Genomic DNA, 18,628 nt, shown 5'->3' with positions numbered 1-18,628 from the left:
AATTAAAAACACACAGAGTGTTACAATGGTTGGCCCACCATGGAAACAAGAAAAGGAAAAGCCAACCATCAAGACAGACACTAAAAAGCCCAATCTAAAACAGTTGGCCAAAGGCCAGACTCAATACAAAAGAAAGAGACAAACCCTCAGATCGAGCGATAAAAGTCTACTGCACGATTAAAACTCCAAACTAAGCCTGCCCTTGCAACAACATCCGTTAAAAGTGTATGGAGCGTATCAGGCAGCGCAAACGTCTGCCTGAGCGTCGTTGAAAGTGGACAGTCCAACAAGATGTGGACCACTGTCAATGCTGAACCACAGCGACGGAGAGGTGGGTCCTTGCGGCGCAATAAATAACCGTGCGTCAGCGTGGTTTGGCCAATGTGCACCCGGCAGAGTACAACAGAGCCCTTGCGAGAGGCCCACAAGGAGAAGCGCCACACACCGGTAGTCTCCTTGACGATCCGAAGTTTGCTGGGTGAAGGCAGGGTGCGCCATTCATCAACCTAGTTACCAAGGACCTTCTGCCGAAAACTGAACGGAGATCACACTCCGAAAGGCCAATCTCCAAAGCCGTTGCACCGACTGCCGTTTGGCCAGCGTGTCAACACGTTGACTACCCGGGATGCCTAATGACCGGGGGTCCACAAAAAAAACCACGGAACGGCCTCCTCGGGCAAGAGTATGGATGGACTCCTGTATAGCCATCACCAGACGACCAGACGAGAGTGAGGAAAACACTGGTCGCTAGCTCGTAAACCGCTCAAGGAGTCACTGCAGATAACGAAGTCACAGCGGGAGCGGATATACTCAAGGGCGCGAGAGATGGCGACCAGTTCGGCAGTGAAAACCCTGCGGCCAGCCGGCAATGAGCTTGTGTTACCTAATGGTTCGTTGCAAAATAATTCGATGTTGATGTGACAGACACGTAAAGTTTCTGGTACTGTAGAAATGAAATTTGAAACAAGTCAACCACTCATTACGACCTGTCTCCTATGGTATCATGTATATTTGAGCAGATAATCAATATCTGCAAAAGAAATCATGTTATAAAAACTCATCATACAAAACTGACACACATTTCTTATAACATTGTTCGACATCTGTTCTGTTACTGAACAAAATCAAAATATGGATGACCGGACAGAGATCTGAACCATTGTTCTCTCGAAGACTTGAGCAGTGTGCTAACCACTGTGCCACCTCGATTGGTTGCGCAAGAGTAAGAAATTAATATGCACCTCTCTGCAGTAATAAACAATAGCGATAATAGCTCAGCTGTGGATCGTGGATCGGTACAGACTACGTTGAAGAACGTTGCAAATTATCGGAATGCCCCCAAACCTCCCAGCCATTTAGTACAAATTACTGCTATATCATCGTTGTACAGCATTGTCTCTATCATCTGCTGCATTTCCTCATTGCCAGCATGGTGGCTCCACACCCTGAGCGTTGTTATGTATCCTCTACCGCACTGCACGGCAATGTGTGTCTTTCGCAGATGGCACGACAACTGTAATCAGCTAGAGCCCATCGCAGGCAAGCGAAATACGCTCATAACTAACTCCGCAAGTTAACGATATGTTCATCCACTCTCAAGTGGATTTACGTATCCCTGTTTCTCGAGCCGGCCGACGTGGCCGTGCGGTTAAAGGCGCTGCAGTCTGGAACCGCAAGACCGCTACGGTCGCAGGTTCGAATCCTGCCTCGGGCATGGATGTTTGTGATGTCCTTAGGTTAGTTAGGTTTAACTAGTTCTAAGTTCTAGGGGACTAATGACCTCAGCAGTTGAGTCCCACAGTGCTCAGAGCCAACTGAACCATTGAACCTGTTTCTCGTAGAAACCAAACAAACTACGTTCATTTGGATTCGCCTCAACTTATAGCACCGCACTATTGTTTGTTAACATACGTGGCCACAATATATCCATCCATATTTTTAATGGCTTACCATAAAAAAGATTGTCTGTGCATGATTACTCTTGGTAGGTACAATTTCAAATTCAGCCAATGAAAATAAACTATCACATCAGAGCATAGCCATTTGCGTTGTCTCGTTTTTTTCCCACCTCCGACTCATCCGTACTTTAGGGCGATATGAGTGCGCACCCTAGCTGCATGACACCTCTGGGAAGCAACAGCCCCCTTTCCTCGAGCGCAATATGAGCGGAAGTCCAACTGAACCTTGCGGTTGTGCAGCGTTTTTAAGCCACAATTAACACACAGTTGGATAGAGGTCAAATAAATACAACAAATAAAAAATTAACGCACAGCCAGTATTAAACCCCCATTTCCCTCAGAGATTCGATGAAGAGATTAGTTGAATTGTTTACCCACCTAAAATGAGGCAAATATCTAAGGAAATTTGTGATAAGGTCTTATGGGACCAAACTACTTCGGTCATCGGTCGCTAAGCCTACACACTATTTAAGCTAACTTAAACTAACTTACGCTATGGACATCACACACTTCCATGCCCGAGGGAGGACTCGAACCTTCGACGGGGGGTGGGGAGGGGTGGGGGTGGGGGGTGGGGTGGCGCACGGACCGTGGCAAGGCGCCCTAGACGGCGCGGCTACCCCGCGCGGCAAATATCTAAGATAGGCGGATGTGAATGAACGATCGAAGAAGGCTATGATAACGACATGCCTTATATCCATATCGTTATGAGGTTTGCTATTCGGCTTGACAATGCGCCCGCTATAAATCAGAACAACTAATGAGAATGAAATGGATGGGCGATATCCACTCCCATGACAATACCGTCACGAAGAGCGCAAGGCAGAAAGGTATGCAGAACTGACAAACGCTCTTCCCACAACTAAAGACAGCCGCACTAAATTGTAATTTGTCGCAGTTTTTCCATCTTATGTCGAGTACCTTATTCTGAGCAAGGGTGGCCTACAGACTAAACAGCAGCTCTTTCTACAATCGACCGTTTACCTAAACCTTCGAATCAGAGGGAACTACAATCGTTTCTCGAAAAAATTACTTAACACGCAACATTTTATTCCGCTTTGTCAGAGATTTCAGAGCACCTTAATGCACTTCGAAAAAAGAACATGCCTTAAGACTGAAAAAAACCCTGATATTTTGTTGTGGCTAACCACGTACAAGCAAGGTAATCGTGCTCGTAGCAACCCATGCATCTCGTCAACAAGGCGTCTGCAGCACGCATTCTCTTCGCGAGGTACACATTCCTTGCAGCTTTGTACATAAGCATCCACGATCCTGCAAGGATCGACTATAAGCAAACTGGAAAGGAGGCACAAGCAATAATCCAGAAAATTTCACTTTACTTTTTATGGCGTCAATTTCCCCATTGTTTTTGACCATAATATGTCATTGCTGGTCGTATTTTGAGCTGACAGCCCACTGGCCCAAGAAGACGTCTCAGTATATGCCATGCTCGGCTTTGGTCCTAAGAAAATGCAAATAACAATTCGTTGTAATCCAACCTCTGAACCTGGGAGTGCAGAAGCTCTTTCTCGCCTCTCCTTGGGCCCAGATTTTATGACACCGCAGATTTTTACGACCATGGCTACCTAGAATGAACAAATGATACACTTCTAAGCAGATTCGTGAAGTACTTCATTTGCCTGTGCCTCAGAATGCATCTAGCATGAACTAGTTCCTCTGTGCAACAGGTAAAACTGATTAACGCGTGCTGTTCTACTTCTCGGCATCACGATGGAAGCTTGATCAAGCATCACTCATATTTGTCAGCGAACATAGACTACAAAGAACGCCTTGCCAGTGCTCAGAGCGTGGCCAGAGTACTGGTAAGAGGCACCGCCACAGTTCGTCCCAAGGTGCCCTTCATCTCACATTGACGAGCTATGTGACCAAACCTTGACATCATTGGGCTGTCTCTTCAACCAGTTTGTTTTACAGCAGTGGATGCACTATCAAAGCTTAATTTCAATGTTCGTATGAGTTCCATCACAACAATGACTCCTGATGAGTCGCGTTAAGAGGCGCCATGTCACTGATTGCGCGGCCACTCACACCGGTGTTGTTCTTAGCATAAGTTAGTTTAAGCATTGTGTAAGTCTAGGGACCGATGGCCTCAGCAGTTTGGTCCCTTAGGAATTGTCACACATTTGATCATTTTTTTTGACTCCTGATAATGTTGACAAAAAATTTAACGATCGACGTGATTTCATGCTCTGCCGAGTCCAACAATGAGACGACACTTACGTCACAACAAATCGCTAACGACTGCACCTGTAACGACATCGACGACTTGACGACGCCCCCTTATTACACAGTATTTAATAACGATATTGACAGGATAACGCAATCATTCAAGAAGCATATAACGAAGGCGGTACCTTTACACAGCTTTTAAGCACGTGCTGGGCGACGCTGGTGAGAAGTCACAGCCTAGCAGCCATTGCATCAGTCCTCCCTGGGGTAGTTGTCACCTTGGGGCGTGGGCCAGCATTAACACATATGACACAGCCCCCTGACTATCTCGCTCTACTCGACCAGCAAACCAGAGGGGCGTCGCTTGGATAAATTCCGTGAATAGCACTACGGAATAACAGAACGACAGCACGAGTGACTCCTCATGTACGTTATTCACGGACAAAATAGACTGCTCCGATCCTGTCGTATGCGATTGGCTTTCGCTTTTCTGGACGTTATTTAAGATCATGCTGCCCAGGCATTACGTACACTTATCAAGGTGAACGTAGCCTTCGATATTCCTACTGCGGTAATAACCTCTCTAGTCGCTACTCGTACATTGTGTATTCCCACTTGTGGAATCTGCCTGTATTTTGATCGTGCGTATACCCTTCGTTACCGGAACTCCCGAACACACACTTATTCACATCCGCTCTTTTCCGATGACTAATAATCGAACTCTATATCCATTTATAATTTCTCATAAAAGGCAATTAATTTGGATCGTATATTTGTTTCCAGAATACAATGTTCTGTGGTAGTAAACAACACTGACAAGGAAGAATCGATTAATTTACTTACGTGTACGACCTTTGAAGCAAAATGTGTGGACACTATGAGGTAATTACATAAAGAAAGTCTTATTTTTAAAGAAAAATTGTTGTAATCGAAGTGAGGATGTTTTCTAATAACAATGAATCTGTTCCTGAACAATGAGATCACTATACGTAGGGGAACAGCACAGCTGGTAGTGTGGAAGCCTTCTTGGCTGCTGAATTCATCAATTTGTTGGTCTGAACATCGACATGAGTTTACCTCGCAGAAAATTTGCTTCCTTTTTCTGCGGTCTGTAGGGGGAGTGAGCGTACTGATCTTGTAGTCATTTCTCCGCTGGGTACTTGCAATGAAGCGTATACAGAGAGTCGGAGCAGATGGGAAGTTTCCTAGACCTAGTAAACCTCATTTTCTCCATGGCCGTGAAGTTCATATCTACCTCCACAATACAGACTAACTCTTTTGGTGACAATAGTTGACGATCTGAAAAAGGCAAACCACAGGGCAGCCAAACGCAGTGCAAACCGGCATGGTAATATACTAAGGTGACAAAAGTCATGGGATAGCAATGTGCATACATACAGATGGCGGCAGTACCGCGTAATAGGGTATAAGAGGGCAGTGCATCGGCGGAACCGTCATTTGTGCTCAGACGATTCTTGTGAAAAGATTTCCGACATGACTATAGACGCACGACGGGAATTGACAGACTTCGAACACGGAATGACAGTTGGAGCTAGACGCATGGGACATTCCATTCCAGAAATTTTTAGGGAATTCGGTAGTCTGAGATCCACAGTACCCTCAGAATGTGCTGAAAATAGCAAATTTCAGTCGTTATCTATCGCCAGAGATAACGCAGTGACCGACGACCTTCATTTAACGACCGAGAGCAGCGGTGTTTGCGTAGAGTTGTCAGTGCTAACGGACAAGCAATAATGCAGAAAGTAATCGCAGAAATCAATGTGAGACGTGCGACGAACGTATCCGCTAGGTCAGTGTGGGGAAATTTGGCGTTAATGGACTATGGTAGCAGACGACCGACGTGAGTGCCTCTGCTAACAAAACGAAATTGCCTGCAGCGCCTCTTGTGGGCTCATGACGACATCAGTTGGATCCTAGACGACTGGAAAACCGTGGCCTGGTCAGATGAGACCCGATTTCAGTTTGTAAGAGCTGATAGTGGGGTGAGAGTGTGGAACAGACCGCACGAAACCATGGACCCAAGTTGTCAACAAGACACTGTACGAGCTGGTGTTGGCCCCATATCAGTGTGGGCTGTGTTTACATGGAACAGACTGGGTTCTCTTGTCCAACGCAATCGATCATTGACTAGAAATGGCTATGTTCGTCTACTTGGAGACCGTTTGCAGCCTCTCGTGGACTTTATGTTCCCAAACAACTACAGAATTTTTGTTGAAGACAATGGGCCATGCCACCGAGCCACAGTTGTACGCAGTTGGTTTGAAGAACATTTTAGACAGTTTGAGCGAACGATCAGGCCATCCAGACCGCCCGACTTGACTCCCATCGAACATTTATGGGCTATAATCGAGAGGTCAGTTCGTGCACCAAATCCTGTCCCAGCAGCATTTTCGCAATTATGGATGGCTCAGCGTTTCTGCAGGGGACTTCCAACGACTTGTTGAGTCCATGGCACATGGAGTTACTGCACTACTCCGGGAAAAATGATGTCCGACACGATGTTAGCAGGTATCCCATGAATTCTGTCGCAGCATATACTCGTAATGGTCCCTTAAAATAATAGCAATGCGAGATGTAATAGTGATGCTTTAGAAGTTGCAGGAGTAAGAGATACAGTACTCTCTGACTTCACGCAGACCGCTGCTGAAGGAGATCAGGCAGTCTGGAGAGACGCGGCTGGTGCTGGACTGCGACACGGACACGGTGCCCGAGGTGATGCGCCAGGCCGAGGAGATCAAGCTCATCGGCGTCTACCAGTCCTACCTCATCACCTCGCTGGTGAGTCGCCGTTCCTCTTGTCCTCTGATGTCATCACTGAGAATTTTTCTAATTTCTTCTTGTTCTGTGGAGCTGCCTTCCCCATTTCCACATTCCCATGTGGTGCAGGGTATGAGTGGAAGTTGAGTTTTGCTGGAGGGATGTGCAAGTGTTGGTCCTGAAACAGCTGTAACTTAATTTTACACTACCGGCCATTAAAATAGCTACACCAACAAGAAATGCAGATGATAAACGGGTATTCATTGGACAAATATATTATACTAGAACTGACATATGATTACATTTTCACGCAATTTGGTTGCGTAGATCCTAAGAAATCAGTACCCAGAACGACCACTTCTGGCCGTAACAACGGCCTTGATACTCCTGGGCATTGAATCAAACAGAGCTTGGATGGCGTGTACAGGCACAGCTACCCATGCAGCTACAACACGATAACACAGTTCATCAATAGTAGTGACTAGCGTATTGTGACGAGCCAATTACTCGGCCACCATTGACCAGGCGTTTTCATTTGGTGAGAGATCTGGAGAATGTTCTGGCCAGGGCAGCAGTCGAAAATTTTCTTTATTCAGAAAGGCCCGTACAGGACCTGCAACATGCGGTCTTGCATTACGCCGTTGAAATGTAGGGTTTCGCAGGGATCGAATGAAGGGTAGAGCCACAGGTCGTAAGACATCTGAAATGTAACGTACACTGTTCAAAGTGCCGTCAGTACGAACAAGAGGTGACCGAGACGTGTAACCAATGACACCATATACCATCGCGCCGGGTGATACGCCAGTATGGCGATGACGAATACACGCTTCCAATGTGCGTTCACCGCGATGTCGCCAAACACGGATGCGACCATCAAGATGCTGTAAACAGGACCTGGATTCATCCGAAAAACTGATGTTTTGCCATTCGTGCAACCAGGTCCGTCGTTGAGTACACCATCGCAGGCGCTCCTGTCTGTGATGCAGCGTCAAGGGTAACCGCAGCCACGGTCTCTGTGCTGATAGTCCATGCTGCCGCCGGCCGAAGTGGCTGTGCGGTTAAAGGCGCTGCAGTCTGGAACCGCAAGACCGCTACGGTCGCAGGTTCGAATCCTGCCTCGGGCATGAATGTTTGTGATGTCCTTAGGTTAGTTAGGTTTAACTAGTTCTAAGTTCTAGGGGACTAATGACCTCAGCAGTTGAGTCCCATAGTGCTCAGAGCCATCCATGCTGCTGCAAACGTCGTCGAACTGTTCGTGCAGATGGTTGTTGTCTTGCAAACGTCCCCATCTGTTGACTCAGGGTTCGAGACGTGGCTGCACGATCCGTTACAGCCATGTGGATAAGATGCCTGTCATCTCGACTGCTAGTGACACGAGGCCGTTGGGATCCAGCACGGCGTTCCGTATTACCATCCTGAACCCAGCGATTCCATATTCTGCTAACGGTCATTGAATCTCGACCATCGCGAGCAGCAATGTCGCGATAAGATAAACTGCAATCGCGATAGGCTACAATGCGACCTTTATCAAAGTCGGAAATGTGATGGTACGCATTTCTCCGCCTTACACGAGGCATCACAACTACGTTTCACCAGGCAATGCCGGTCAACTGCTGTTTGTGTATGAGAAATCGGCTGGTAACTTTCCTCATGTCAGCACGTTGTAGGTGTCGCCACCGGCGCCAACCTTGTGTGAATGTTCTGAAAAGCTAATCATTTGCATATCACAGCATCTTCTTCCTGTCGGTTAAATTTCGCATCTGTAGCACGTCATCTTCGTGTTGTAGCAATTTTAATGGCCAGTAGTGTATTAATGGAATGAACTGTACAACTAACGGAGTGCATGCATATGACAAAGAAACTTAAGAGTTCGTGCTCAATTTTCCAAATGGCCTAACATCTTGCGCAGTGACATAAATATTCGAGTAAATAAGCTTTTGCTCCGCAATAGCCTCCGGGCTATGATGAATATACAATCATGAAATCTTAACCTGGTATACATACAGAGTGTAACTAAATTCCCTTTACAGACTTTGAGGACACCAAAACAAGAAAGAATGAGCCAGTAAAATTGAGCTCTCATATGCACACTTTAATAATTATGGGCACTTGTTCAATAGACGATATGTTTCACAGAAGCGAAATGCGTTCACCTTGGAAACTTCATTGCTGCGGGAAAAACAGCACGTGACAGAACCGAGCAAGCTGGAGGGTTAAGAGTAAAGTGGGCAAGAGTGAATGGAACAAGATTGTTTCCACAAAGGATTCTCAGTGCACACCGTCGACATTTACTCTGTGGTCCTGTCACATTAATGTGACCACCGCATATGTTCGCCGTTAACGTGCAAAAACCCAAAAACCATTCACAGACGGCAGGTGGAAGGACTTGCACTGGAGCATGTCGGAGGGACGCGGAAAATAGTGCAGTCATCGTCGTAATGTGGAAACGGAGCCATTTATCTGACGTACAGACTGGTATTACCATTGACTTTCGGGCCAAGGGCGGAAGCATTTCCGAACCAGCTTACAGTAGAACCCCTCTAATCCGTCGCCTTCGGAACCGGGACCATGATCGGAACGAAATAAGGGTCGGATTATCCGAAAAATCTAATGTTTATTGCAAAAAATATAAAAAGACATTTAGTACAAAAAATTAAACTAGTTAAGAACTAAAAGACGTCTACAGTAATCTAAAAAGATCTTTTTTACACAGTGTTAAACAATATATTAACTACAAAACTTCTACACACACTATAATATTTATTGGTTTTAAAAGGAAAAACGACAAACAAATTACAGTACTGTACTGTACTTAATGACGTATAAACTATACATACTGTAAACTAAAAAATGTTTAGAGCACTGTACATAAAAAAGAAATTTTTTACAAAGAAATAAACTACTGTATGTATATGCTAAGAATGAATATACTGTATGCATTGTTTTTACAGTAAAGGCGAAAACAAATTACTTGGAAAAAAAGTCAGTGATACATTTTTGTTTAGCAGATGTTATTCTAGATTTAGCTGCAGTGTCCCTCCATTTTTTTTATCCACAGAACGTCCTTTGGAATTGAAGTTGGATTCTTCTCGATGTATTGAAGGGCGACGTCAAAAACGTTTTTTGCGTCGGTGTGTGAAATCCGGGTGGGGGGTTCGTCTTCGCCGTCCGCTCATTCACAGTTTCCTGGCTAACAGCGGCATCAATCTCGTCGTCATTAAGCTCTTCTAAAGTGTCACAGTCCTTGTCACATTCGTTGATTCACTCTTCAACTTCAATGGCAGGGACGTTCGGCTCCAAAGTTTGTAGATCTTTAACGATTTCCAGTGCGTCGTTGTTTTGCTCATCTTCGGTATGCTCATTTTCAGTCATACCTTGTGGCCAAAGCTTACGCCACGATTTCCGCAGTGTGTAATGTTTCAGTTCATCCCATGCTGCAGCGATTGTGTAGATAGCATCTTTGATATTCAGGGATTTCATTGCCTCAAATAAGTTATGACCTCGTTCAGATTTTTCCAAGATTGAGCTGATATACTTTCAGCGATATCGCCTTTTTAACCATTCGATAACGCCCTGATCCATTGGTTGGATGAGTGAGGTCACATTAGGAGGCAGAAAGAGAGCTTTTATGTCCCCTTTCACCCAAATTTCCTCAGATGGATGTGATGCTGCGTTATCCAACAGCAGTAGAGCACGAACAGACAGATTTTTTTGCTTCAAGTCTTTTTCGACCGATGGCACAAACTTGTCAAAAAACCAGGATTTAAAAAGGTTGCAGTCCATCCAAGTAGATTTTTGATTGCGGAGATAAACCGGCAGGGAAGATAAATTTGTATTTTTGAATGACCTTGTCTTCTTAGATTTCCCAATGACGAACAAGGGGAGCTTGTGGGTACCATCTGCGTTGCTACAAGGAATGACTGTTATTCTATCTTTTATAAGTTTCGTTCCTATCACGGATTCATTTGGAGCTGCGAACGTTTTTGTTGGCAACATTTTAAAGTTCAGCCCCGTCTCGTCGATTTATACTCTTGGCAGGGTAACAATTCATTTTCTTCTACAATTTCTTGAAACTTAACAGAAAACTGCGCCATCGGCAGATAGTTTTTCACCGGAAATAGAAACAAGTCGGACACCAAGACGAGTTTTCCAGCTATCAATCCAGCCTTCACTGGCAGCAAATTTTCTTTCGGCTTCCAGTTTTTTGTACAAAACTATCGCTTTTTCTTTGAGAATTGGCCCGGATATTGGAGTTCCTTTCCTTCTTTCTTGTCAAAACTACATCCACAATTCCTTATCGAGCAGTTCAAGTTTAGGCTTTTTTGATGTTTTGCGATTCTTCAGTGTGTTTTCACCATCAGTCGTAACTAAAATGGTTCAAATGGCTCTGAGCACTATGCGACTTAACTGCTGAGGTCATCAGTCCCCTAGAACTTAGAACTACTTAAACCTAACTAACCTAAGGACATCACACATATCCATGCCCGAGGCAGGATTCGAACCTGCGACCGCAGCGGTCGCCCGGCTCCAGACTCTAGCGCCCAGAACCGCACGGCCACTCCGGCCGGCTCAGCCGTAACTGTATAGGATTCAATGTCTTTCCGATTCTTACTGCAATCATTAATTGTGCGAACAGCTACATTCAGTTCCTTTGCAATTTTTTGGAGCGGTTCTCCTTCGTCCAGTCTTAATTTTTCATTTAGTGAAAGAGTTACGTGTTTACGTTTGAACCCAGACATGTTGAAAAACAGACAACTGTACACACAATGAATCTACAGTAATAAGTACTGTAGAGAACACGGAATAAAGCAAACAACGACGTTTTTTAATCCCAACAAAGGATAAAACTGCACAATAACGTACAGTATAACGATATGCACAGTGACAGACACCGTAACAATGGCCCCACAGGCGTCCAGTCTGTGACGAGTCGGCACAGGCTCGCGAGCCTGAGCATGGTCGGACTAACCGGAGTGACGGACCATCCAAGGTCGGATTAGAGGGGTTCTACTGTAATTTGAAAAAATATTCGCGTGTCGCTATGGCTAAAACAAACCCCACATGGCGAAACTGCGCTTTCACTGAGGAAACTGTGGTGACAGTCGATGACAAGGTTGAGCGATGGCTGCGGAGGTGTGTACTGCCGAACAGACGTGCAACTACCCAGATGAACCAAGGAGCTACGAACAGCGTCTTCTGAACTACCGTTCAGCGAACGTTGCAGCGTATAGGCCTCCGCGGCACCTCGTTCATGCGCCCATGTTGACTGCCGTTGCCGGACGGTGTGGCCGTGCGGTTCTAGGCGCTTTAGTCTGGAACCGTGTGACCGCTACGGACGCAGGTTCGAATTCTGCCTCGGGTATGGATGTGTGTGATGTCCTTAGGTTAGATAGGTTTAAGTAGTTCTAAGTTCTAGGGGACTGGTGACCACAGATGTTAAGTCCCATAGTGCTCAGAGCCATTTGAACCATTTTTTGCTCAGAGCCATTTGAACCATTTGACTGCTGTTCATCGGCGACAAATGCTGGGACTTGCGCACCAGTACCGCAACTGGACGTCCACTGACTGCGTCAAGTGGCCTTTTCGGATGAATCACGTTTCATGCTCTGTCCGACAGACGGCCGATGGCGTTTACGTTGGAAACATCTGGGAGTAAGGGGCACAGGCCAGTGGAGGAGCGGTATGATATATGGAACGTATCCTGGAATTCCATGGGTGATCTCGTCGTTATCGCTGGAAGGCACTGTGGATCTACGAAAGGGTGCATCTGTCATTGGTGACCACATCTATCCCCACGTGGATGTTGTTGTTCATCGGCACGCTGGCGTCTATCAGGAGGACAATGAAACATGTCACACAGCTCGTTGCGTATGTGCGTGGTTCGAAGAGCACCAGGATGGGTTTACCGACTCCCCTGGGCACCAGACTCCCTGGATGTAAACGCAATCGAGTATCTGTGGTACCACCTTGACCCGGATGTTCGTCCCATGAATCCTCTATCGAGTTCCACGGCCCTGGAGTCTACATGGTTCCATATTCCCGTCAGAATATTCCAGAATTTCACTGACTCTCATCCTGAACGCCTCGCGCTGCAAATGCTGGTTACTCAGGCTTTTGACAGACGGTATATTAATGTGACTGGACAGTGTAAGCTGGGGCAAGAAGTCAAACGAAATTCAATTAATCTGTAATCAGCCACGGATGATCATGGTTCCTTTACACCAAAACACCTAAATATATCTGAAAATCCTCCGAAATTGTGTTGGTAGATGTTGGCTTCGCAGTAATGGTTCTACAACACTCCTATTCAGCTCGGTATGTTATGCACTTGGAACTGTCTGTCGTTGGGTTCAACGATGTGTAGACAAAAATGGCAGCTTATTTAGCATACTATCAGTTTTGTTGTCCTACGAATTTACCTTATGTGGTAATACAGCTAAACATTTAGTTAGTCTGGTCATTGTGCTCTTCGATCGAAGCAGTACGACATGAAATTACTTGCTAGTTCTAGCATGATTAGAGCTGTTTTCTAATTCATCAGGATAAATGCGAGAAATCAGAAGAAAGGCAGGTGTCAATGTGGGAACGTTTTGCCGTAAGTGTAATGGTATTGTATGGCTCCGTCTTGATGTGCGATCTGCTGTTTTCTCTGACATTATGCATAAAAAAACGAAGCCATTTGTACGAGGGTGAGTCAAATGAAAACCTTACATATTTTTTTAAATATTATTTATTGTGCAGCTGTATCACTTTTCAACATGATCTCCCCCACGCTCAATGCAAGTTCTCCAGCGCTTACAAAGTGCATAAATTCTTTTAGAAAAAAAAATTCTTTTGGCAGTCCGCGCAACCACTCATGCACCGCGTGGCGTACTTCTTCATCAGAACGGAACTTCTTTCGTCCCATTGCGTCTTTGAGTGGTCCAAACATGTGAAAATCACCTGGGGCAAGGTATGGTGAGAATGGTGGATGAGGAAGACACTCAAAATGCACGTCTGTGATTGTTGCAACTGTTGTACGGGCAGTGTGGAGCCTTGCATTGTCATGTTGCAAAAGGACACCTGCTGACAGCAATCCACGTCGCTTTGATTTGATTGCAGGCCGCAGATGATTTTTTAGGAGATCTGTGTATGATGCACTGGTGACAGTGGTCCCTCTAGGCATGTAATACTCCAAAATTACGCCTTCTTCGTCCCAAAAGAGAGTCAGCATAACCTTCCCTGCTGATGGTTCTGTTCGAAACTTCTTTGGTTTTGGTGATGAGGAATGGCGCCATTCCTTGCTCGCTCTCTTCGTTTCCGGTTGGTGGAAGTGAACCCCGGTTTCGTCCCCAGTAACGATTCTTGCAAGGAAGCCATCACCTTCTCGTTCAAAGCGCTGAAGAAGTTCTTCACAAGCATCAACACGTCGTTCTCTCATTTCAGGAGTCAGCTGCCGTGGCACCTTTCTTGCAGACACTTTGTGAAACTGGAACGCATCATGCACAATGTGGTGTGCTGACCCATGACTAATCGGTAAACATGCTGCAATGTCATTCAGTGTGACTGGGTGGTTTTCCTTCACTATGGCTTCAACTGCTGCAAAGTTCCATGGAGTCACAACTCGTTGTGCCTGACCTGGACGAGGAGCATCTTCCACTGAAGTCACACCATTTACGAACTTCCTACTCCATTTGTAGCCTTGCTGCTGTGACAAACATGCATCACCGTACTGAACCTTCATTAGTCGATGAATTTCAATAGGTTTCACACCTTCACTACGCAAAAACCGAAAAACAGAACGCTGTTCTTCCCCGGTGCAAGTCGCAAGTGGGGCGGCAATCTTTATATTGATACTGCGACGCTATGTGTACATCTGCACTACGCTGCCACGTACAGGCCATTCTGTACGCTGTTTGTAGCACGCTTACCAACTTACAGGATAACGGCGCGAAATTTCAATTTGTTGTTTCAAATTAAAGGTTTTCATTTTCCTCACCTTCGTAGATTTTCCGAATGTCTGCCTGGCCCACGTCGTAAGTATTTCGGCAAACAAACTAGTTTCCATCTTAAGGTAATTCCTGATGACTGCTTCTCTGCTCGGGTGGGCGTCTATATACATCAGCCGTTACACCCCCCTCCCCTCCCCACCCATCACAAGGAGTGGGTGGTGGAGATGGCGTAGATTAACGGCTGCTTTTCGTACTGGATGTGTGACAGAACATAGCGCGAACTTAACTCCAATTATTAGCACAGTTTTAACATCATGACTGTTTTTCCTTTCTCGTAGCACTGTCGTTGCATGATGATAAGAGAGTTCCGTAAGCAGCCAGATAAAAACGTCGTAGAGGGAAGGTTGCAAATTACATGCAGCTAATGCTGTTCGTTGGTTGTTAAGGAATGGAAAATCTCAAGTACATCCTTGTAAATGTAGACACGAAGATTATTATTTCTTTTTATGGCTATAGTCTGACTGTAAACTAAAAAGCGAGCACCGGTCTTGGTGGAGGAGAGGTCTTCCCCGGAAGAATGATACAGCTACCGTTCACAGTGTCGAAGAAGCAACTTCCCGTGGAGCACTGCACTGCAAAGTTTTATTCTTTTCGCAAAATCTGTTCATGTACGTTTCTTGCAATAGTTATATTCGTTACTTATTTCTTTATATCGTTTGAAACGCATTTACTGAAAAATAACACTCCAAATGATACATATCGAACGTGCGATCGTAAATCGATCATGTGACTCTGGTGACGGGCGTTACGAGTATGTTTACGGTGCTCGCTACATCAACGACAAAAGAAGAGCGTTACAAAAATACACTCCTGGAAATTGAAATAAGAACACCGTGAATTCATTGTCCCAGGAAGGGGAAACTTTATTGACACATTCCTGGGGTCAGATACATCACATGATCACACTGACAGAACCACAGGCACATAGACACAGGCAACAGAGCATGCACAATGTCGGTACTAGTACAGTGTATATCCACCTTTCGCAGCAATGCAGGCTGCTATTCTCCCATGGAGACGATCGTAGAGATGCTGGATGTAGTCCTGTGGAACGGCTTGCCATGCCATTTCCACCTGGCGCCTCAGTTGGACCAGCGTTCGTGCTGGACGTGCAGACCGCGTGAGACGACGCTTCATCCAGTCCCAAACATGCTCAATGTGGGACAGATCCGGAGATCTTGCTGGCCAGGGTAGTTGACGTACACCTTCTAGAGCACGTTGGGTGGCACGGGATACATGCGGACGTGCATTGTCCTGTTGGAACAGCAAGTTCCCTTGCCGGTCTAGGAATGGTAGAACGATGGGTTCGATGACGGTTTGGATGTACCGTGCACTATTCAGTGTCCCCTCGACGATCACCAGTGGTGTACGGCCAGTGTAGGAGATCGCTCCCCACACCATGATGCCGGGTGTTGGCCCTGTGTGCCTCGGTCGTATGCAGTCCTGATTGTGGCGCTCACCTGCACGGCGCCAAACACGCATACGACCATCATTGGCACCAAGGCAGAAGCGACTCTCATCGCTGAAGACGACACGTCTCCTTTCGTCCCTCCATTCACGCCTGTCTCGACATCACTGAAGGCGGGCTGCACGATGTTGGGGCGTGAGCGGAAGACGGCCTAACGGTGTGCGGGACCGTAGCCCAGCTTCATGGAGACGGTTGCGAATGGTCCTCGCCGATACCCCAGGAGCAACAGTGTCCCTAATTTGCTGGGAAGTGGCGGTGCGGTCCCCTACGGCACTGCGTAGGATCCTACGGTCTTGGCGTGCATCCGTGCGTCGCTGCGGTCCGGTCCCAGGTTGACGGGCACGTGCACCTTCCGCCGACCACTGACGACAACATCGATGTACTGTGGAGACCTCACGCCCCACGTGTTGAGCAATTCGGTGGTACGTCCACCCGGCCTCCCGCATGCCCGCTATACGCCCTCGCTCAAAATCCGTCAACTGCACATACGGTTCACGTCCACGCTGTCGCGGCATGCTACCAGTGTTAAAGACTGCGATGGAGCTCCGTATGCCACGGCAAACTGGCTGACACTGACGGCGGCGGTGCACAAATGCTGCGCAGCTAGCGCCATTCGACGGCCAACACCGCGGTTCCTCGTGTGTCCGCTGTGCCGTGCGTGTGATCATTGCTTGTACAGCCCTCTCGCAGTGTCCGGAGCAAGTATGGTGGGTCTGACACACCGGTGTCAATGTGTTCTTTTTTCCATTTCCAGGAGTGTACTTGTAATTGCAAAGGAGACGACTTATCTAACTCGTCATCGGTATTGTCATCAAGGGAAAGTCCATTACGGTGGTCTGGTTGGATAATTTGGAAGAGTCGAACCATGTATTCTTCCTGTTACTCGTTCGTTTCCCGCACTGTCCGCAATGAAATTGTAAACAGTATTTCAGCATCGAAACCTTTCTTACGAAGTTTTACACACTTGCACTACCACAGTCTACATAGTCCCTTCATCCCTCGCCCTCGTCCCATGGTACTCCATATTTTCGATAAAAAGTCGAACAATTTTCTACGCTGGATTAACATGGAATTAGATTTTTCCACGTGTGAGAATCCGCCGAAGAAACGTCAAGAAAACCAGACATCCCACTCACTAACGACATAAATCGTCCGCGATTCCCTAGCAACTCACAAATAATTCGCAGAGGTATGCAATCTAGAGCAACTAAGGGAACGACGGAAAACGGATAAAAATTACGATCACAAATAATTGATTATAACTCCCGCCACCAGAGTCGCATGATCGATTTACGATGTATCGTTTGAACATCATATCTTCGATAGGCAATAATTCTTGGAAATTACCGATTTAAATGACTCAATGTTGTAGGGTCGGTATAACTTTGTGGGTCAGCCTGTAGATGCTCCTTGTGACGTAGCTCGGTGGAGAGAACGTTGACTCGCCTACTCGCTCTTCAGTTTGCAAGCAGGGTTATACCGCTGCTTAGAAACGATCGTCTTCTCGGCCAACAATGTTCTCGTATTCATTAATTCGGATATCCTCTATACGTACTGTATGTGCAACATAAATTTTCACAAAGGGGGGAAAAGGGGGGAGGGTTGGTAGGAGCGGATACATGCCATCTCTGCGACGCTCCTGGCCAACACTCACAGCTCAAGGAGTACGTAAAGCAGACATACATTTATCCTTCTACAAAGGTAGGTGTGATGCCTGTAGGTAACGACCGCTTAAATGATTTTATGTAGTCGAAACGGAAATCTAGTAGTTATTAATTTCATATTTCTACCATCCTATGTTAATGTGAACAATATTGTGTGTTAATTAACATTGACACAAGTCAGTACCGGCAGAATTGTATCGGCTGCTGCGCTCCCAGCCAAGTTTCATAGCACTTGTAGCGTTAACGTTGTTTACTGCTACAGGGTGTTTCAAAAATGACCGGTATATTTGAAACGGCAATAAAAACTAAACGAGCAGCGATAGAAATACACCGTTTGTTGCAATATGCTTGGGACAACAGTACATTTTCAGGCGGACAAACTTTCGAAATTACAGTAGTTACAATTTTCAACAACAGATGGCGCTGCAAGTGATGTGAAAGATATAGAAGACAACGCAGTCTGTGGGTGCGCCATTCTGTACGTCGTCTTTCTGCTGTAAGCGTGTGCTGTTCACAACGTGCAAGTGTGCAGTAGACAACATGGTTTATTCCTGGTGTTGGAATTCCACCGCCTAGAAC

The 18,628-nt window shown here is 46.1% G+C and overlaps 1 protein-coding gene across 1 annotated transcript in view; it reads left to right on the top strand.

Annotated features, from left to right (window-relative positions):
• The window catches only part of LOC126456137 (glutamate receptor ionotropic, kainate 2-like), a 219,972-nt gene that overhangs the window by 73,938 nt on the left and 127,406 nt on the right, over nt 1-18,628 (top strand). The window contains exon 6 of the mRNA XM_050091891.1: nt 6,806-6,947. Within this exon, the coding sequence (XP_049947848.1) occupies nt 6,806-6,947 (142 nt within the window). The remainder of the gene's footprint in view (nt 1-6,805; nt 6,948-18,628) is intronic.

The sequence above is a fragment of the Schistocerca serialis genome, chromosome 2 (assembly GCF_023864345.2).
Source record: "Schistocerca serialis cubense isolate TAMUIC-IGC-003099 chromosome 2, iqSchSeri2.2, whole genome shotgun sequence".
Lineage (NCBI taxonomy): Eukaryota > Metazoa > Arthropoda > Insecta > Orthoptera > Acrididae > Schistocerca > Schistocerca serialis.
The sequence above is the reverse complement of the archived record's forward strand: the minus strand, read 5'-3'. Positions and strand labels throughout refer to the sequence as shown.